This window comes from Astyanax mexicanus, chromosome 17 (assembly GCF_023375975.1).
Source record: "Astyanax mexicanus isolate ESR-SI-001 chromosome 17, AstMex3_surface, whole genome shotgun sequence".
Classification (NCBI taxonomy): Eukaryota; Metazoa; Chordata; class Actinopteri; order Characiformes; family Acestrorhamphidae; genus Astyanax; species Astyanax mexicanus.
In genome coordinates this window covers 13,729,874-13,752,076 of record NC_064424.1, presented here as the reverse complement: position 1 = coordinate 13,752,076, position 22,203 = coordinate 13,729,874, and the positions used below count along the sequence as shown (strand labels likewise).

The 22,203-nt window shown below is 36.5% G+C and overlaps 3 protein-coding genes across 6 annotated transcripts in view; 2 read left to right on the top strand and 1 right to left on the bottom strand.

The window, feature by feature from the left end:
• The first annotated feature begins 591 nt into the window (after nt 1–591).
• cd74b (CD74 molecule, major histocompatibility complex, class II invariant chain b) lies at nt 592–6,077 on the top strand. The gene is made up of 6 exons (XM_022676158.2): nt 592–772; nt 2,733–2,899; nt 3,137–3,219; nt 4,081–4,105; nt 4,566–4,754; nt 5,555–6,077. Exons 1-6 carry the CDS (start codon nt 702–704, stop codon nt 5,557–5,559), a joined length of 540 nt encoding a protein of 179 aa, XP_022531879.1. The 5' UTR covers nt 592–701; the 3' UTR covers nt 5,560–6,077.
• A 2,092-nt stretch (nt 6,078–8,169) lies between these two features.
• Nucleotides 8,170–11,549, bottom strand: LOC103027663 (SLC35A4 upstream open reading frame protein). The gene is made up of 3 exons (XM_007259559.4): nt 11,448–11,549; nt 10,245–10,343; nt 8,170–9,967 (listed from the first exon to the last, which is right to left on the bottom strand). The coding sequence occupies exons 1-3, from the start codon at nt 11,460–11,462 to the stop codon at nt 9,773–9,775; spliced, it is 309 nt and encodes a 102-aa protein (XP_007259621.1). The 5' UTR covers nt 11,463–11,549; the 3' UTR covers nt 8,170–9,772.
• Nucleotides 11,528–22,203, top strand: part of apbb3 (amyloid beta (A4) precursor protein-binding, family B, member 3) — a 42,036-nt gene continuing 31,360 nt past the window's right edge. Inside the window, exons 1-3 of one of the 4 annotated variants that reach the window (XM_049466049.1) lie at nt 11,528–11,660; nt 12,987–13,105; nt 13,708–14,316. In XM_049466049.1, coding sequence (XP_049322006.1) covers nt 14,268–14,316 — 49 coding nt within the window. In that variant the 5' untranslated portion in view covers nt 11,528–11,660; nt 12,987–13,105; nt 13,708–14,267. Of the gene's footprint in view, nt 11,661–12,963; nt 13,145–13,478; nt 14,317–22,203 lie in introns of those variants that run through there. The other 3 variants (XM_007259558.4, XM_049466051.1, XM_049466050.1) reach the window with 3 other exon arrangements.

Sequence of the window (22,203 nt, the reverse complement as noted above, 5' to 3'; positions counted from 1 at the left end):
AACTTTCTGGCAGTTTGATTAAAAACTTTATAAAGAGACTTTGACAATAAAAAAACTAAGCAAGGGAAACTTACACGCATGTGCCACTTATAAATGATGACTTTCTTTGATTTTACCAAATTGAAAACCTCTGGAATATAATCAAGAGGTAGATGGACTATCGCAAGCCGTCAAACTAAGCTGAACTGCTTGATTTTTACCGAGTGGCATAAGGTATCCAAAAGCAGTGTGTAAGACTGGTGGAGAAGAACATGCCAAAATGAATGAAAACTGATTTAAAAACCAGGGTTATTCCACCATTTTTTTGTGTATAGAATAAAACAACTGTTCATTTTACTTAAACATCTACCTATAAATATCAAAATCAGAAAAAACTGATTCAGAACCCGAAGTGGTCTCTTATTTCTTGTCAGAGCTGGATATGTTGATATAGCTGTTATATATCAGTAGGTTTCCTCTCAGGTTGAGGAGCTGTGTGTTTCTGGAGATTTCAGAATCAAACGCGGACTGCGCCTAACAACTGATGACGCGGCAGCTCTCAGCCAATCAGAGGCGAAGATTCGCTCAGATAAGAAAAGTTTCAGCTCCGGGGACTTTCCTCTTTTAGCTCCAGATTCTTGAGCTTCATTTCCCATTTTATCATCTTCCATCAGAAGCATCAGAGATTCTCCAGCGGTCATTATCATTCTTTTCTCTTAAAAATGGCTGAGCCACAGGAAGGACCTCTGCTCAGGACCCCCAGTGAACAGGGCAGTGTTGGACAGCCCAGAGGGTGAGGAACTTCTTTATATTATTAATAATTAAATAATGTCATGTTGCTTTTAAATGTTGTCAGAATAATAAAAAATAGCATTAAAATATGTCATTATTAGTATATACAGAAAAAATTAGAGATTGCCTCAAAATGAAGAGTTTCTTTGATTTTACTAAACTGAAAATCTCTATGATATAATCAAGAGGAAGATGGGTGATCACAAGCCAACAAACCAAGCTGAACTGCTTAATTTTTTGCACCAGGAGTGGCATAAAGTTATTCAAAAGCAGCGTGTAAAACTGGTGTAGGAGAACATGCCAAGATGTATGAAAATTGTGATTAAAAAACAGGGTTATTCCACCAAATATTGATTTCTGAACTCTTAAAACTTGTTGAATATGAACTTGTTTTCTTTGCATTATTTAAGGTCTGAAAGCTCTGCATCTTTTTCCTTATTTCAGACATTTCTCATTTCCTGCAAATAAATGCTCTAAATGACAATATTTTTATTTGGAATTTGGGAGAAATATTGTCCGTAGTTTATAGAATAAAAACAACAATGTTCATTTTACTTAAACAAATACCTATAAATAGCAAAATCAGAGAAACTGATTCAGAAACTGAAGTGGTCTCTTAATTTTTTTTCCAGAGCTGTATATTCACAATTCAAAGTACCTTTATTGACATGACTGAAATGAAAATATTGCCAAAGCATTAAAACAATAACAACAACAAATTACAATATAATAAAAGTAACAGTAATTATGAAATAAGTGATAATAATTACAATAAAGATTCTGGCAAATGTACAAATGCATATATATTAAATTAAAAGACATTAAAAGCACAAAAAAGAGGAACAGTTGAGGTATGATGGGGTAGTGACGCACTGAAACATACTGTGCAGTGAGGGGGTAGTGTGTGCACCTCTTCCAGAATTATCTGTAATTTTCCACCTATGTATAATGTTATACATTTTTCGTTTTTTTTTTTACATTTATATATATATGTATACTATGTATTTCTTTCTATAGATAAAGTGTGTGTATATGAACTAGTGTACGGTATATAAAAGTGTACCTCCTTTCCAATCTGAAGAACCAAAGTATACTTTTTGTATAACAAAGACTTACGAGCACATTTTATTTATTTATTTTTTATTTCCCAGCAAACTTAGCAAATTTATCAGTTTATTAAAAAAACCCTGCATAAGATTATTGTACACCTCCCCCTCCACTCCAAAATTCCAAAAGTAGAGAAATTAAAGATAACTGTAAGGATAATAGAGTGTTAATTAAAAGCTGATCTATCCTGCCGCTATACAAAACACTACAGGAAATAATTTGTTTTGTAGACAAGAAAATAAAATGTCTCTTTTCAGGCCATCCTCTGCATTGTAACAGATTTTCAAAAAAGACAGGGAACTATTGCGAGCAGAAAACAAAATATAGAAAATGAAAATAAGATTTTAAAAACATGTAGAAAGAATCACTGAAATTAAGCTAAAAATCTAAATGTAAAAAATATTGTTATTTAATATTGATCACCATTTGAGTTTTTATATATCCTATGGCCTATAAACATTTTTATACAGCCTCTAAGTCTTTGGCAAATACTTAGATTTGTTTAATATAAATTAAAAAGACAATCCACAAACAACCAAACTTCCTTTTTAAACATTACATTTGTATTTAATATACAAATGGAAATAGAAAGAGAATTGTCCATATGAATTATTTGCTTATTAAGTTACATGTAAGTTACTGGCAAGTAAAGTATCTACATTGCATCTAGAGTGCACTACCAAATTTTTTGCAAAAAATTTACTTATAAATACTTATAAAATCCTATAAACACTGAAAATAATGCTGTGTAAATTCAGTAACAGATAGAACATACTGTACTATTCTTTTCTACAGACTGACTCTGAAAGAGCAGATTTCTTCAACATTCTATTTTTGTTTATTTCCTGTTTCAGCGGCTCCAACAAGCAGGCTCTGAAAGTGGCGGGTCTGACTGTGCTGGCTGCTGTTCTCATCGCAGGCCAGGCTTTCACCGCCTACATGATGTACAGCCAGAAGGACAGGCTGAACTCTCTGGAGAGCCACTCCGCCCGCCTGGAGGAGCTCGGCCGCAGGGCCACAGGTCAGTAGGCTCTCTTCCTAGTCCACCTGGGGACACTTCTAAATTTTAAAAACTTAGTGAATTCACTTAAAAGCTTATGTTCAAGATTGTATTACACTTGATTTCAAGATTGCAACTTTAAACTATGACTAAAAAAAAGTGATTTATTGCACCTTTAATACTGATTTAAAATTGAATTGGAGATGTGTGTTAACATAATTTAAAATGCTTGTGTCTTACTTTCTCTTCCCTATTTAGTCGTACGCAGTCCCATGAAGATGGCTCTGCCCATGAACTCTCTCCCTCTGTTCTTGGATGAGTCTACAACTGGGGACAAGAAGGTGAGAGTAAATTGCACTGTGCAGTTACAGCACTGTACCACTAGGTAGCGGCAATAGACTAGAAAGGCGTACATGATGCAATAAACAATACTGAAACTGATTCATATAAAAGTCACGTAAAGATTACTTTTAATGTTACAATGTACTATTCTATTTTATTCTATTTCACACACACACACATATATATATATATATATATATATATATATATATATATATATATACATTTATATGATCATACAGATGTGGTTTGATTGGTAAATAAATACATATTCATATACATTACATTAACTTTTTTCTTTTCTTGTAAAATTTTACCATTTGTAAAAAAACACTAAATTTCCTAAATGATATTAGATTTTTCTACTATATATTGTTAAAAATGTAAGTATACAATGAACAAATATATGTCTGTAGATGCTTATATATTGTTAAATATATATTCCTATTTCCCCTTTTTAACACAATGGCCAATTCTAAATAGGGTGGCATATATTGTAGTATGCCACACATATTTCAGTATGCAACAAGTATATGTTAATATTAAGGAATTTCATTGCATGCATTCTAACATCTGCAATATATCATACTGTTGCATGGGAACTGCCACATACATTGACTGTGAAGTGAAATGAATAAAATTAATTCTTATGGGCCGTATGTGTCTTATGCTGTCTTAAAAAGTGGTATACCCATTTCACTACTTAAACACAAAATGTCTAGGTTGGAAGTATTACATTTTTTGTATTTTTCTGTTTTCCCATTACTTGTGACTACATACAGTTTCCCACAAGGAATGGGGCGCAATGAAAATGTTAACTGGCATTCGTATATTTACTGATATTTTGTCATGTTTTCCAGGCCTCCACTCCTGCTCCTAAAAAAGGTAAGCACTCTGCCCACAGCTTTCATCACACTGCTTCTGTTTATTCATGTCTATATAGGCTGCACTGCACATCACACATTGCAGGATATTTTGTATATATATATACACGTACACTTAATGGTCACTTCAGTTATTCCACATACTTTGTAACTATGTACCTAAAAAAATGTATAGAGCATCATTTCTACACAGCCACAGCCCATTACTAGGGAGCCAATCCCATTTAGTCCATGCCTGGTATTTGGCATGATATCAAGTTGTTCATGTTTATGAACAACTCCTATGAAGAGTTCTTCTATTATTTTGGCAATACACCTCTACATGAACTAAACAAGCTGTGTGTGTGCATTTGCACATCTGTCTGAAATGTCAGAAATGGTTGCAAGTTATAGTAATTAAATACATTAATTAGAAACGTTTGTACAAATAGTGCAGCTAAACACAGACATGTCTTCCACAGAGCTGTCCCGGTGCCTGCAGGAGGCTGCGGGTTTGGTGGAGATCCAACTGCCGGACTTCAGGCCCCGCTGTGATGAGAACGGAGACTACGCTGCTCAGCAGTGCTGGGATTTGGCCAAGAAGTGCTGGTGTGTGGATAAGAGTGGAGCCATTCTGCAGGACACTATGGTGGATGGCCCTGCTCAGTGTGGTGAGTGCAGTTTAATCCTCATTACAGGAATAATAAACAGATAATGAAGTCATGATAATTTTAGAGAAGCCTCATAGCTGTACTCATGTAAAAGTATTACGAATTAAGATTAATACATATTTCTATATATAATGTGGAAATAGTTAAAATTATTTTTATTGGTCAATAATATGGTTATATTATACATTTTAGTAATTATAGATTTGTTTACATAGGTTGTTTCATCATGATACATGTAACTTTTAAAACACCACCACTTTGATTCTACTCTCACTGTCCACCTTATCAGCTCTGGAAAAAAGAGACCACTTAAAAATGATGGGTTTCTTTGATTTTACCAAATTGAAAATCTCTGGAATATAATCAAGAGGAAGATTAATGATCACACCAATCACCAAGCTTAACTGCTTGAATTTTTGCACCAGGAGTGGCATAAAGTTATTCAAAAGCAGTGTGTAAGATTGCTGGAGAAGAACATGCCAAGATGCATGAAAAATGTGATTAAAAATCAGGGTTATTCCACCAAATATTGATTTCTGAACATTTTGCAAATAAATGCTCTAAAAGACAATATTTTTATAGCAAATATACCAGAAAATATACCAGAAAAACTGATTTAGAAACTGAAGTGGTCTCCTATTTTTTTTCCAGAGCTGTATATTCTTTTTTGCCCTAAATAGAAAACGCACACATTTTAATAACCAAAATAACTTATTTTACTTACTTCTCATATTTTATAACATATGTCATTGTAAGTTAGTGATTAATTCTGTGGGTGTTTTTCCATTTCTCCTTTTTAGGGTAAGAAGTTGCGGAATGAAGTGTGAATCTGCGAAGACGAGAGGATCTTATTCCCTTTATGCACAACTTTATGCTAACATGCTTTACAACTTTCCTATTGTTTTTTGTATTCACAGTATCTAAGTTCTCAGAATTTAGCATTCTTTAGCATAGTACTCAGCATTATATAATGATTAAATTCTAGTTAGCAAAGTAATAAGAAAGCTTTTTTAGCTGTATAGAGGTAGTTATTGATACTAGCTATATTGAAGTAGGGTAGCTATATTGTGCTTTCTTTGTTAATGGTTAGTTTGATTAATGTTACTGCTGTCATTTCTTACTCATACAACACAATTTAAGGAAAAAGACTATTACTAACCTTTCTATTTTTTTTAAATGATGAATGGTGCATGGAGGAAGTGTTAAACAGTGTCTCTGGACAGTTGGAATTAGTCAAATGAAAATAAACATTTTACTAACACATGTTGGGTTTATGTTGGAAATCTAGTAAAACACTGAAATAAAAAATGCTTGATCTTTTCAGGGGGGAGCAGTCTTTAGTTTCCTCAGTTTGTCCATTCCAGTAGAGTTAGCAATGCTAGCCATGCTTTCTCTTTTATAACAGATTAAAGCTCACTGAAACTCTAGAGCCTGTGCAACTTTAGATTTAGCAACGGCCCAAACAAAGTCAAGCCCTGCTAATTTCACTTTCTAAAGGGAACAGAAAGCCAGCAACTGTTCCTGAATTCCTTTTTACTTGTTTTGCTAACCCTCAGTAAGACATAGCATGCTAGTTATAGCATTATTAGGCTTTTATTTTATTTACATCTGAGCACAGGTACACGGTGTAACAAAATTACGTTCCTCTGGAAGCATGGTGCAACATATGCTCATTAAATTAATTAAATATATTTTAAAATAACTTCATAACAATTTCTTAAAATGCAGGCTACTTGGAAAGCACAACTGTTCTCAGCCATCATAATAACTGCCAAAAAAAATCTAAATAATAAATGTATAAATAAACATATACAACTAAAGAAATTGTTTAATAAGATATCAAACAACAAATAAAATTTATTTTATATATCATTTTTTTCATTAGTAATTCATAAATCACATTTGTGTCCTCAGTTTCAGTTAACTGACGTTTTTATAATCCTGAATAACTCAGGCAAGGTCATGGTCAGCTATGACCCTGAGGTGCTTTTTCCACCTCCTGTTTTTTGGTGGATAAAACAGTAAGGATTGTTGTCTGGTAAGTTTTCAATTTTCTGATATTTTAAGCTAACCATGGTAATACCACTGCAGTCACAGCCTTATCACATCAACACCATCTTAATTATAGGAAAATCTTAGCTAGAACTGTAGAATAAACAATAGCATTTAGTCAAGAAATATAGATACTACTGTAGTATACTACTACTATAGATACTTCTGTAGAAGTTGAAATATCAACTCAAGCTTTTTCTCAAGTAAAAGTGTAAAAGTACTGCTTTCAAAACTACTTAAAGTATGAAAGTAAAAGTAAAAAATTTAGGCTGCACAACAGAGTGCTATAGTACACTACCATGCTTTTATCTAAACTGCAGATAAGCAGGTTAACAGTGGAAGAGCAAGGAAAGAGAGGAGAGAAATAAAACAGTGATCCAGAAATTTAAAGTAAGGTTATAGAGAAGGAAGGACAAAGCTGAAACAAGAAAAGTTTAAGCCAAAAAAGTGAAACAAGGTTTCATAGGCTATTATACACTGCCTGGTCAAAAAAAGTCTCCACCTGGATTTATCTAAGTAAATGATCTGTGGGTGCTGCAGTTGGTCAGGTCTAGGTTCAGCAACAGTATGTGCTGAAAGAATGAGGTCAGCTGACTACCTGAATATACGGAATATAGACCTGGTTATTCCAACAGGCTGAAATTGTGAAAGAGTGATTCAGGGAGCATGAGATCATCATTTTCACACATGGATTGAGAGAGTTCACCACAGAGTCCAGATCTTAACCTCATTGAGAATCTTTGGGATGTGCAGGAGAAGGCTTTGTGCAGTTGTCAGACTCTACCATCATCAATGCTTCAAGATCTTGGTGACAAATTAATGGAACACTGGATTGAAATAAGTTTTGTGACATCGAATTTCACAGCAGGATTTTTTGAAATAGTGTGAAATTAGAGAACACATGTATATACTTAGGTTCATAAGCTAATTTATAAACTAGATACTTGGGGTCTTTACACTCATGTCATAAGGATCAAATTATTACAGCATACTTATTGTGGTGAGATGGAGTTGACAAAGTTATATAAAATGAAATAATGTTAATCTTATATTAGTAAAAACCTGCTCCTTTCAGTTAATTAGCTGAAACCCTTGTCTGTGAATATATAAATTCTGATGTAATATATTAAAAAATGAAGACAATTTTGATTTCGTCCCTTATATCAAGAATCAAATTTTCTATGAAATAATTCAGTTAATTTTTATACTATAGCCAGCTCCTACCATACAGCACATCCATATAAAACTATTAAACCTGCAGGGAGGTTTGTAGCCTTATAAACAGCAAAAGAAAATGGCTGTTTTATCAATCAAAAACAAATTACAATGATCTTACCACATTTACAAAGTCACACAGACTCTCTTCCATCTAAAACCTCTTTATTTAATGTCAGTGAACTCTTTGGTCTCAAATGCAGCATGCACAAACACTGCTATGGAGGTATATAATAAATGACAATGTGCGTCTTTTTATGTATTCATGGAAAAAAGGTTTGTGCTTCTTTCCAAATCCATATGAAGTAAATTTTTTAAATTTGTACCTTCCGTATATAGTTAAACAGAATTGTACAGAATACTTTGTAGTAGTGATGGCTAAATACTGAATATGCCATGCCAAATGTATTCAGTAACATGTCACAATACTGGAAGAAAAAAGTAATATACTCAGCATGCATTTAATATATGTTGACAATACATCTTGATTAACAACTGAGACGAAATCACACCAGCTTTGCATTATACAGCAGCTTTTTCTTGTGTCCAAATCTAATAAAAAGGCTCCAATTGTGACTTGGAATAAACTCTTTTTACAATGACTGATTTTTTCTTTGCAATAGAAGATTTGTGCAAGACAGTGAAGCAAATCAAGAAAGCCAGAGCATCTTTTATGCATTGAAAACACAATATAAAGTCTTACTGTGAAATAAATGCTTTTGATGTACAAAGCATAAACATGACGTAACAGAACCCATAAAAGAAGAGAACCTACATTAACATCAAAAGAGTGCTAAAAAGTTACAGTTACAAAAAATGGCATTGTTTGAGACAAAATAGCTTGCACCTACAGCTTGGCAAGAACAAAAATAACAATAATAAAGATAAAGAGTGCTTGTTTTTTTATTTTGAGATAATTGAGATGGGGCACTTTGCACTGTCAAGGCACAGTTTAGCACAGAGTTAATCATTAACTGCATGGCAGTCAATATTTTTGATCCCTGATAAACTTTAATACAAATCTTTGCCATTTGATGGCTGCTTTATTAGCTACAATATTAACAAAACCAGTAGGGCTACTGTGCAAAAGCACTTCATTGCACCATTATATGCTGTTTGAAAGATGATACAGCATGCACAGCATTTATATGCCAGGTCATCACCCTATTGGCTCCACTAGAATAAAGAGAGGCACAAATCAGAGCTGAGTTTGCAGCAATTCAACACTGGTGGCTTGCTGAATAATTCAATCTCCCAGTAGTGCAGAATTCTGTAAAGGCTGACAGGAACGTTAGAGAGCCATAAGAAGCAGATGAACAAATGATTATCTGAAGCACCTGAAGAAGACTTAAAAGCAAACTTTGAGACAGGGATCAGTTTCCTAAAAGCACTGCAGCTGCATGTGTTACATCCAGGTCCCTTTAGAAATCAGGCCACAGGCATAATTATAAATAAAAGTAACAAAAGTGATCCATACTAGTTCTAAAAATCACCTGATGATCGCTGAGTTACAACACTTTTTGGAAACCTCTGAGCTGCCAATATATCAAAAAAACATAATATTCTTTCCATATTGACCAGTAATATCCCATGTATGACTACACTCTTACCATTATTAACACTTTCCAGTCATTTTGCACTGCAAAATACTGCCAAATTTTCACACAGTGCTCCCTAGAAGGTTGTTATAAGAAAAAGGAATGCGAGATGCATGATTTGTTGATTATCTTCTGCAAGTTGTTTACATGATTCTATTTGCTTTTCCTAAAAGAGCTGAAATAGCTCTTAATGGTATGCTCGACGTTGGGCACATTAAAGTTCTGAGCAGCGTAGATTCCTGTGCACGTTCCCACAAATACTCCCATGATGGCAGAAGAGCGCAGCTTCGCTACGATGTATCCAGCCAGAAAGCCCTTGAGGAAGGGAGAGCCCAGCACACTCCCACCCTGAAATAAAAAAACAGCACATTTTACATTCCTCTGGTTAGTTAAGCCCACTAAATAACAAACTTTTTTTTTAATTGCTGCATAATTCAATTGCTGAGCTGTAAACAAATTCATACCTTTTTAGATGCATATAAAAAATACATATAATAGTAATAGTACAAAACATTACACATTCTTTTCACACTTTCACCATTTTTTTTTAGTAAAACAATAGAACTTATAAAACAACATTTCAGGCAAAAAGTTCAAATGTAATTTAAAGAAGGGGTAAGTTCACCTGTGGAAGTCCTGCTTGCACCTCATCATCTACTCTTCGCTGAATGTCATCCAGCCTTCCCTTAAGCAGAGCTAGATCCTTCAGCTGCCTGAACGGATCCTAAAAAACAGAGACACAAAAAACAAAAACAGCTGATAAATTTAGTGGTAAACACATAATAAGCTGCAGAATGGCTTAAACGTAATTCTGAAGCCAAATCACAATTTTGTCATTTGATGGAGCTGGTGTTGGTCCACTGTGACATATCAAGTCCAAAGTCAGTGCCAAAAGTACCAATTGGTTTTATATAATAATTCTAATTTTCTGAGACACTGATTTTGGGGTTTTCATTGGCTGTAAGCCATAATCATCAACAATAAAATAAATAATCACATACACTCTGTGTGTGATACCACTATAGGAGTTTTACATTTTTAACTGAAAGTAAGTTAAAGTAACTTTTCAATTAAATTCTAATTTAATGAGATGTACTAGTATCACCCCACACTTTTACTTTTTTGGGTTAATGCCTTCAATTTGTATTAAAATTTAGAATGTGAAAAATAATAAAAAGAAAGAAAACACACATTTAATGAGAAGAGGTGTCTCCAAACGTTTAACTGGTTCTTTGTGTAGACACAAATATGTAGCTCGTAATACCAGCCAGCCACCATGGAGGCTATGAGTCACTGCAGGGAGTGCCTGAACACCACAAACTACCACAGAACTAGTGGTGAGTAACCCAGGTCCAGAAAGTAAAAATCCATCCCAAGGTTTTGTACCAACTGCCTAGGCGGCTCTGCTGCAGCCGAGCTGGCAGTTGGTATAAAACCCCAGGTTGGATCTTTACTTTCTGGACCTGGGCTACCTACCTCTACACAGAACACAGGATGTCAGGGGTAACGTTAACGTTAAAACTCAGCATACAGACCATTTAAAACGCATTAAAAGCTAAATAAAAGCACCTGATATATCCAAATCAACGTAGAGCACATATCAGAAAAGAGAATTAAACGCTGTAACAGAGTTAATTGTGAATAACTGATTATTTAACTACTAAACTAACGTGTTTATATATTTATACGACAACCCCGCTTAATAAAGCTCACACCACTGATAAAGATTAGCTGAACAACTGACTCACATCGCAGTGGCTTCAGAAACAGTTATAAACCAAGAGTTATTGAGCTTTAAAAGAAAACCAGCACAAAAAAAGCCACAAACCTTGTCGTCCGCCATGTTTGCGTGTGTGAGCGGAGCTCGATTAAGCGCCCTGTCCTGGTTCGTCTGCTCTGAGTGTGATTCGTGTGGGCTTGTGTGGCTATTTTTAGAGCAGTAATTTCATTGCATTGTGTGAAAAATCGAGAAGGGTCTGCGCGCAGATCTCATTTCTGAGCCCTAAAATCACATATAGCACAAAACGAGCACGAATTACAGGTGAGGGACGAGAGGAGAGATAAGGGTTGTGACATTAAGACGTCATTTAATTTCTCTTTTGTACCCCTAATGCTTTTTTCCCGAGTGTAACAGATTTTTATAAGGGAAAGGGAAATCAATATTTTGGTGGAATGACCCTGGTTTTTAATCACAGTTGTCATGCATCTTGGCGTGTTCTCCTCCACTAGTCTTACACACTGCTTTTGGATAATTTTTTGCCACTCCTGGTGCAATAAATTCAAGCAGTTCAGCTTGGTTTGATGGCTTGTGATCATCCATCTTCCTCTTGATTATATCCCAGAGGTTTTCAATTGGGTGTTTTTTTTTTTATAATTTTAAAGTGGTCCCTTATTTTTCCAGAACTGTAGTTAGCTTGCTACGGTTAGCTAACCTAAGCAGTGCTAAACTTCAGCAACATAGCTGCTGCTCAAACCTAGCTGCGGATGCTGCTGATATTTCTTTTATTTTTATTTTTCCATTCCACCGTAAATATTGCAGCCTCTGTCTTCTGTGAAAGCTACTGAGGTTAACTACTAAGCATTTTTTAGGCTTGTTATGAGGAAAATGGCTATAAAACCTTAAAACTACACATTATTCAGTGGTAATATAGTGGGGGGTAAGTGGTAAGTGAGGTAAGTGGTAGAACTAAGGGGTAAAATGGGATTTTTCAGTTAAATCTGTTTTTTGTCAGTTTGTTGTATTTGGCCTGTTATTTGTGTAACACAGCATCCAGTCACCCAGACCTGGAATTGAACCCCAGTCTCCCACACATTAGCTCACTGGCAGGTGGTGGTGTTATCCACTGCACTACACCAACCGCCAAAAGACTTTTTACTGTTACACATGTGAACATACAAATAACCACAATTGACAATATCATGAATATCAAAAATGATTGAGGTGCCCATTTATTATATGATAAGTCACTAATGTTATTATTGTGACAGGCCAAGTTTTGCTTTATATTTAATTATTATAAATCTTGAGGCATAAGGATTGAACGTTTGTGGAAAAATTTTGTTATATCACAGTACTAAAAAAAATCACAGTGTTTCTTATTTTGAATGTTGTGCAGCCCTACTACGGGCCATTTAACAAGTCAAAATTCAGAGATGTAAGTAACAGTATTGACAAAATAATCCCTTTTTGACACAAGTACTGCAAAATCAAGATAAGAGGCAACATTTAGAGAAAATACGGCTTTATTTGAAGTAAAAGGTCAAACTTCCAATGTAAGGCAAACTACTGATACACGAGTGTCATTTATTTCTCCTCTGCTGGTGGAAACAGGCTTCCACAGAGCTGCACTCTTCTTTCTTCTTACAGAAAAAAACACAGACGCTCGAGAGGGAACCAGCGTTGCTACGGCAACCAGATAAAGGCGAGGAGGATGACGCAAGTGGAGGCTGGACCATGACGGACTATGGACGTGGTGGCTAGTTAAGGTGGACCAGAATATTCTCCACACTCTGTCCACTTTTAGAGTGAGAAAATGAATGAATTGTGGTTCAGTTTTATTTTTTTCTGTTTCTTTTTTGTTGGTTCTTTTCCTTTTGTTTTCCTTTCCTTTTTTTACATACAAATATGTTAATTATTAGAGTGAAGCATCCTAACATGCATTGCATACTGTGTGTTACTTATTACCAGTGTACTAATATATATTGCTATATCAGTGCACCTCTGTTCAGTGCTCCAGATCACACACATTCTAGGCTGGGGATGCTTTGCATATCTTGCCCTTTTGGGGTCGGGCTTTGACAGAACTGGAGAAGCCGATAGTGATTCCCAGTCTGCGTGGTGTTTTTTTTTTTTTGACAGATGGAGGTTCTCCTGACTCTTTGTGTGGGCCTGGATTGGTGTCTCTTATCTCATCCCATCTCAGCCATCCCAGACAGATGCACGCTGTGTTTCAAACAGAATGCCATCTTATTACATCTTATTGCATAAATGAAAGCAGATGCATGGTGCAGTTAATTGTCACAGTTAATATCTAATTCACCTTTTCACACTCACTCAGTGATCACTGTGTGTTCTCTGTGTTTTTCAGTGGAGCTTTTCTTCTCTGACTGATGCTCAGCCGTCCTTAAGGCATCATCATCATCAGCACCAGGGGAGAACGAGAGAGAGACAGATAGAGTGAGAGAGAGAAAGAGGGGAGGGCTTGTCGCTGCAGGCATTACTGAACACAATCTGGAGAGAAGAGAAAGAGAGGAGGGGTAGCAGCAATCTCACAAACAGCATCACTCTGAAAGAGAGAGAGGTAGAGACCGGCATTGAGCGGGAGAGGGAGAGGAAGAGGAAGGGAGAAAGAAGCCAACCAGTGAACGAGAGAGATGTTTTTGTTTTGACTGCTGTTAGTTTGGAGATTATTAAAGGGGTAAGGGAGAGAAAATAGAGAAAAATAAAGGGAAGTAAAAGAGAAAGGAGAGAGGAAAAGAGGACTAGTAATCCCCTTGGAATGCGAGTGTGTCCCCGGCTGGTTGGCACTGTGTGCAGCGTCCGGCGTGTGTGTGACTGTGTGAGTGTGTGTCAGAAACTGGCGGGACGGTTTGGACTGGAATGTGTCTCAGCTAACCTCAGGAGACTTCAGGGGACATTTACCTCACCATGCTGGGGAAGGACTACATGCTCGCCATCATCATAGTCAATTACGACGGTGAGTTAACCTCCTTCTCTCCCTCCTTCCTGCCTCTCACTCACTCCCTCAGTCTCTCCTTCCTTCATTCACTGCACTCTATCTCTCCTTTGTCTCTTCTCAGAGCAGGAGGTAGTGAATGGAACAGGAGAGAGCTCAAGTTGCTCTTTTCCTGCCGGTGTTTACCACTCAAATTAACATTGAGATCAACATTGTCTACCATTTACACACACACTCCCTTACACACTTCCTCTCTCATTTCCACACTCACTTCCTCACTCACTAACTCAGTTCCTTACTTGCTTCCTCATACACTTCCCCACTCATTTTGCCATACAAAGTACAGGTGCTGTGTCATGACAGGTGCAGTCAAACACTAATTCTAGCTCATACAACTGAATTAGTTTCCACTGTTTCTCCTGTTTGGATTCTCCACATCTAAATCCTGGACAGACTCCAGTGAGTGCCCCGGCTTAACATTTCCGAACTTCTCCATAAATGTGTAAACATGCATTTATATGCAAGGCCACCTGTGCAGTGCTTGTTTTTAAAACCATTTTGAGAGCCATTTGAGATTATTGTTTTTAGTCATGAACACCAATTTTTGAATTCTAAGGCTTTTCTACATCTCACTATAAGGAGGTTAAGATTTAGTATATCACAATACTGTAGGAAAAGCAATATGATTGTTTAATAAAAAAACATGTTACATTTTTAGAAAACATTTTCATAGCATAAAAAACACACTATCATATTAAAAAAAATGTACTAAAAGGAAACTTTACTTTTTATACGATACTAACAGTGGCCAAAACTACTATCCAGTGGGCAGGATTAAAACACAATACAAAATGAACCACTGTCTGACATCAGTCTTTACATGTAAACTAATGATTACAAATCAATACTGTTATTTTTTTTTATCCTACCTTTTGCAAAACAGTATGATATCAATGTTTTTTTACATTCCTAAAAATATTTTGAAATTCTGGAGAAGTTGAGCTGAGAAATCAGGTTTTAGATTTGCATGTTTTTGCTACTAATGCATCATTAGTGTTTACATGAACAATATGTACTAATTGAAAGCAAGTATGCAAATTGGCTACCACAGTCCAGTTACCAAACAACCGGAGAGAGCTCACTCAGGTTGCCAGGTTTAGGACACTGAACATACACAAACAAGTGCAGGTCAAGTTCAGGAACTTTTGCAATAGAAAAACAAAAAGTCATACAGTGTAAGTTGATCAGCTAATGTACACTTTTGCAGTGTTTTTATTGTGTGCACGTCATGAACCAACTCATTTGGAATTTAGTTAACCCTGTCAGCTAGCTTTATGCACCACTGCCAGTGTTAGCCAGAGCTAAGTTCAATTTAAGTGATAACTCAGCTCAACCCTTACTTCATCTTGTAGTCTTTCTAAGCTTAATGCTGTCCCCCATCTATCAAATACACCACCAATGTTTACTCACTTTTTACTTGCATTTCTGTTTTTTGAACTTTTTAGATGGATGTTGATGTTTTTTGGTTCACTTGCTCACTTCTGCTGCTGCAGAGCGCTTCGTTTGCCTGCTATTAAGTTCTATACATACATCATTGAAGTAGCTTTAAGTTTTTGTCAGTGGCAAATAGCGCTAGCTCTGGGATCCAGATGATCCAGTGGAAAAAGCTGCTTTTATCTGTTTATGTAGGCTGAGCTATAAACTGAATGAAGGAAGTCTGAGACACTTGGTCTGGGAGAGGGGAGGGGGTCTACCAAATGAGTAGGCCTGTGTAACTTCAGAGAAGTTTATAACATTTTATAAAATTTCCCTTAACCCCATGAGGCTTATTTAATTACCTATTTTTTTGTTATTCACACAGGACTGTTGTAATCAACATTAGATTTATTGCCCCCAAAATAGAACCCTTTGGGACTCCATATGCTGAATGGTTACAAGAGGAAACATGCTAATTTCTGCATTAGGGTTATTAAATAAGTTAGGGATTAAAGTGTGGGCCCGCAGAGTTTAAGGGGTTAAGCATTAGCCAGATGCTGTGGTCAGCTCATCTGCTTTCTGAGACACTGTGATTGGCTGTAGGTGAACAGAGAGGCTGTTGGCAGTTTAATGTAATTGCCTGAGTGTACTGAGTAAGCACCTTGGTTCACTCCACTGAGCGTTTGTTCGTGTCATCTTAGAGACATTTTTTCTCACTAACACACTCTCACTCTCTCTTTCACTCAGTCACTCACTCACACAAACACACACACAAACACACACAGGACAATGTGATGTTGTGTGATTCAGTCAGGCAGGTCTGCTTTAAGACCTAGCAGCATTGCATTGCTTTACTGTAGGCGGGTTGTCTAGGTAACTGTTGCCCCTGGGTTGATTTGCACTGTTAGAATCGTTGCCCTCAGAGGATAGAGGGGCATTTTCTTGAGTTCTGTGTTTTGACGCTCCATGCCAGTTTTTCAGCATGGATTTCAGATCTTTCAGTTCTTCAGAAGTTCTTATGTTGTGTACAAGCACCAATAGACATGTTTCTTATTCATATTCCTTCTTCTCTAAGCAATGCAGAATCTGTCTTTTCTCTGCACATCATCCTTCTTAAAATAACTTTCACTTACATTCTTTGAGTGCAGTAGAAACCCAGGATATCCTTTTCAAGCAAATGGCATCATCTCTGGGGCATTGCAGGAGCTTTTAAGAGGACTCACTCCGAGGGTCTTCCAAGGTGACACTACTGCATACTGCTATGCAGTTCAACAGAAACTGCTTGGAGGAGTTTTGTTATCTGATTAGGAGCAAAAGCTCACTTTACGTTCTTTTTACAGACACACAGCAGTATAACTGAATTCAACATACGCATTTAACCCTGTGGTCCCTGGCTCTAAAGCTTATGTGAGACTAAGCACAGGTATAGCATACGTGTTACAAACATTGCATAAAACCGAATGTAACAAAGACACAGTTCAGTAAAAATTACAGCTGGGATAAATTGTGATCTTTAATTTTTATTATATTTATAGGTTTGAGCTTTTATTTAATAAATATGGGAATTACAAAATGCTTCATTACTCTATGCGGTGGCGCTAATCAAATAAATAGAAGTGGGTCTGGCTGCAGACCTCCAGTGTGAGGCCAGATCCTATTGAATTAATAGAGTAAACCTGCGGTGAATAGTATTGATTGTTACATTTTGTGAAACTGACACTAATAAATCAATATTCCTGATATATAAAGATTTTTGGCGATATGATGTAGAAATTGTGGAATTAAAAAAAAAGTGCTAGAAAACACAACTGCAGCAAAATGAATATTACATTTTATTTGGCAATAATTTTGCCCACAATATGACATGACACACTCCTAATTGAGATTTTTACCAGATTGTAACCACTTGTGGTGGATGCCATATTTGAACGGATGGAAGATGAGCCTTGGATGGAGGCAAATTGATGTTTTGATCCTGCCCCTTAATCTCTACAATCTGACCTTCCTCGCTACCCGGCACAGGGATTACTTTCATCCAGATGCAGTCATCCACATCAGGGAGGGTAAACACTGTCCTCTCTGGATATTCAATCTCATTCGTTTATTTAGTCTCTAGTCTTTCTTCTTGTGTTCTTCTCTCTTTACATTCTTTCTTTATATCCTTTTCTATTGCTTACCATTTACGTTTTTCTCTTTAAGCTCTAGCCATTAAATCTTTTGTCATAATCACGTAAATACCATTCTTCAGTCCCTACATCTGGCAGGTTGGAGCAGTGGAAGGACTGGATCCAGGACTGGATGGAGAGGAAAAGCTCTTAATCGCAATCAGTGCGATCATGCTGTCTCAATTACATTTGTCTCAGTAGACTCGCGGGAGCCAGGGTAGTGACTGCTGATTGGCTACTTGAGAACTCTTTTCCACCTGGTAGATTCAGTCTGACTGAGAGCTCTTGTTGTTGTGGTGGAACCGTCTAATTGGTGGCATAGCCTTCGCCATTGACATTAGAGACTGAGACTGAAGAAAGAAACAAAGCTTTAACCACCTCCTTTTTGCTTGCTGTCCCTCTTAACCTCATGCTTGCGGTCTCTGTAAGATAATGGCACTTTGTGGTATTAGGCTTAATACACCAGCATGTCTGATTCTGGACTACCAGAATCGGTGCTGTAAGACACCTGTTCAGCTCTGGAGTACGACTAAAATATCTGATTAAGCCCTATTCAAGATGAATTGGTTTTACTTGGTGATTTTTTTTTAGTCTGGCAAATTCCATTAGATTAATTTACACCAATTTCTTTTACAATATTTAATCTTTTATTTTACAAAATTGGAACATTTAATATAAGATGACACTGGTACAATGTTTTTTCCTTTTCAAAATACTGTGTTCTAAAACTAGCTGTGTTATAGTCTTAGGATAGTCACCAAAATGTGCTGTACATTTACAAAACTGCTGATGATTTCATTCAGTTTTTATGGAGTACCTTCACAAAAGAAAATTACATAAAATGCATATACCATAATATTTAGGTGGCTAGTACATCTGTGGTGTTTTTATGCTAATATTGTGGCTGCATGCAGACCTTGTGTGGATTTCAGAAGGAAGATAAACATTTAACATGAACAATGAGTGACTTAAAATGTAGACAATATGTGCTAGTCATATTTATTGAGCTACACTTAAAGGAAGTAGGCAATGCATGTGTAATGCACCATGCCACATGTTTTATCATCGAAAGTCTCAATGGTGTTCTGCGTAGCTCTGCATTTGCATCCTTGCAGTGAATATGTTTCAGGTCTTAGTCATTGAATAGTAGTAATAGATGTTGAATTTGGGTACAACAGTTTGAATTACTAACAGTATCATCAGTACAGTTTTTTAAAGATATCTCAGTCCTGTTTGAACTTGGTCACTTTATTTGACTTTATCTGGATGTACACACAACAAAGACACATTTATTATGGATTAAGATGCATTTGAGTGAGATGTTATGTATTTGTAGACTCATCTAACTCCTCCCACTACAACCAAAATCAAGTGTATCAATTATAAATGCGTCCACAATTAGACCCAATCTCATTTCTAATTTTTACTCCTAACCCTTGTTTTCGAGTGTAAACCTTCCCCTAGTAATTGAGACAACTGCTGGACATTAGTTTATTTTAAGGTATTGTATTTTTTTCAAAAAGGGGGCAGGTGGTACAGCATTTTATTATTATTATTATTATTATTATTATTATTATTATTATTACTATTATTATTATTATTATTATTATTATTATTATTATTATTGTTGTCTTACCCTTAATTCCTCTTTGTTAGGGACCAGAAACTATCTTTATTAGCTTTTATTTTTACCGTTTAACCTTAAATAATGCATACTTTGCTGTCTGTTGCACCATTTAAGGTGGAACAGGACATTTCAATTAGTTAGCTAGCTACCAAGACATACTAGTAGCCAAATGGACTTAAAACATGGAAACTACACATTAAACTATGGTAATGTGGTGTTAATCATTATTTTTGGTCGCTTGTGACATACACCCCTAACACTTCTCCAGCCTAACAAGAATCAGAACACTCTACCCTAGGCGTGAACGCGTAAAACAGAGGGTTAGGGATAAGTGGTAGGGCCAAGGGGTGAATTGAGATTGGGCTTTATTCTTAATATGGTTACAATCCCAATACATGAATTTCATGAAGTGACCAGATGTAAACAGTATTCTAGTCTAGTCTAGTCTAGTCTAAAATGCAATAGCTTGAATCAGTTCGAAATGTATTTGTTTGGTTCAGGAGGTTCTACTTGTTTGCTTCTCAGCAGGGCGTCTATAACGAGTAAATACCACTTGCACAGAAATCCCTGTATGAACCCCTGACTCACTTTTGATCATATCCCATCTGACTCATAGTAGCTGCTTTTGAGGGCCTGATCACGAAATGCAGGTTGGTTCCCCCGGAGATCATCAATAATTTACAAACCCTCCTCTTCACTCTCTTCACATATTTAACATTCTCTCACGCTCTTTAATGCTTTCTCTGAGGAGTAATAGCACCACTGATGCACACTTATTCTGCAAACAAATCTGAAGTACACAAACGGCATTAAATATTTTGTTTTTTCCTGTTAATACCTTGTATTTTAATTTTTGCAGTTTTGGTTCAATTGATTCTAGCAGTTGTTCTTTTTTACATTGACTTTCATTAAAAGTTTGCCATTTGTGTACTTCAGATTTGTTTGCCGAATAAGTGAGCATCAGTGGTTTAAACTTAGCATGTTTTCTTCATGATTTGATGACACATTAGATCTAATGTGTCATCAAATCATGAAGAAAACATGCTAAGTTTAAACCTTGGCATCTATTGACCAGTATCATGTTTTAGCCTCTTATCCTGCCCACTGCCCATTCCCCAGTCCTAATTCTATTGCTGGGGTTGCCAAGTATGGAACACATTATCAAGCAAACAGTGGAGAGGCAGAGTAAATAATAAGTAAATTTTGGCAATGCATTTGACTGAGACAGATTAGAGCTAAAAAGGATGACATGACAATTCCTATTGAACAGGTGAGCACTGAGCCACATTATGTATTAAACTGAGCAGTATGTTATTGGGATCTCCAGAAAAAAGAAGTTGGCTTTTTTCAAAATAATGGTTTTATTTTGGCAAATAAGGCCAGTGGTGCATCAAGCAAATCATGCATACGTGTAGATTAGATGATCACCTTACAGAAGTCTTGGTTGCAGCTGAGTTGGGCTGCATTTCTTGGCTGCTATGTCACAGAAGTTGTTCTAGCACATGTTCATTTAGTGCTTGTTGTTTGTTTAAGCCAAGTCCAAGCAGAAGTTATGAGATAATTTCTTTCCATTGTTAAAATCTGCACACAGTTAGGAGAAACAAACTGGAACACTTAATTTGGTCTCATTGCTCACTCGATAACACAGCACACTGTAACATTTATATGTAAATATATTTAAAAATATCACTGAATCACTGAAAATGTGCGTCATTAAATAGGCAGAGTCATGCCCAGGGCAGTGGTGGCTTAGTGTGCAGAGTGCAGGGTTACTGATGTCAGGGTTACAGAGTTTGATACCCAGGTCTGCTAAGCTGCCACTGTTAGGCCCTTAGGCAAAGTACTTAACCCTCTCTGCTCCAGAGTTAGTTTCAGTGTATAAATGTAATGGCACATTCTTAAATCTGACTAAAAATTCTTCTCCTGAATGGATCCTTTAAATAACAGATTGTTAAGAAATATGGACATTGCAACATCCAGGCCACAACAAGACATTTCTGCTCATTGAAATGGGAAGACCCAAAAGCAAGCCAGTCCGTTGGGCATTTTTACATCTGTAGTTCGTTTCTATGACCCAAATCAGTTGATTAGTTTGTTAACTTGGAGCAGTTTCTCCCCTTGGTTGGTTTGGTTTCACACAGGCACAAACATAAATGCACCAAAATGCAATAAATTACACAAGCACAATATTTTCAGAGCTGGTCAGAGCTGACTGGCGCGGGAGCAAGAAAGTAAATATATAGCAAGAAGATTCTGTGTTCCATATATATATGTGTATATTTGTGCATTGTGAAGCTGCTTTAACATAGAACACTAAAACGTGCAGCACAGTTGTACTCGTAGTAATCGGAGTCGCGTGGCTGCAAGTAGTGAACGCGCACAAAGTTTAGTTCATATGCAACAGTTTAGTTCATATAAAAGAAGTATATTTGATAGCTGGGCCAGATCGAGACCGCATCACGTTCTCGCCACAAACAATCCGCTCCAGAGCTCGTTTGAGACCGGACCGAGACTACCTGTACTAGCAGATCTCAGTCTGGTTGTTTTGATCCGCACCCGAGTGCTATGACTGTTTTCACACATTGCTCTATCAAACCACACTAAGAAGACAAACGAACCAGAGTCCATTTGAACCAAAAC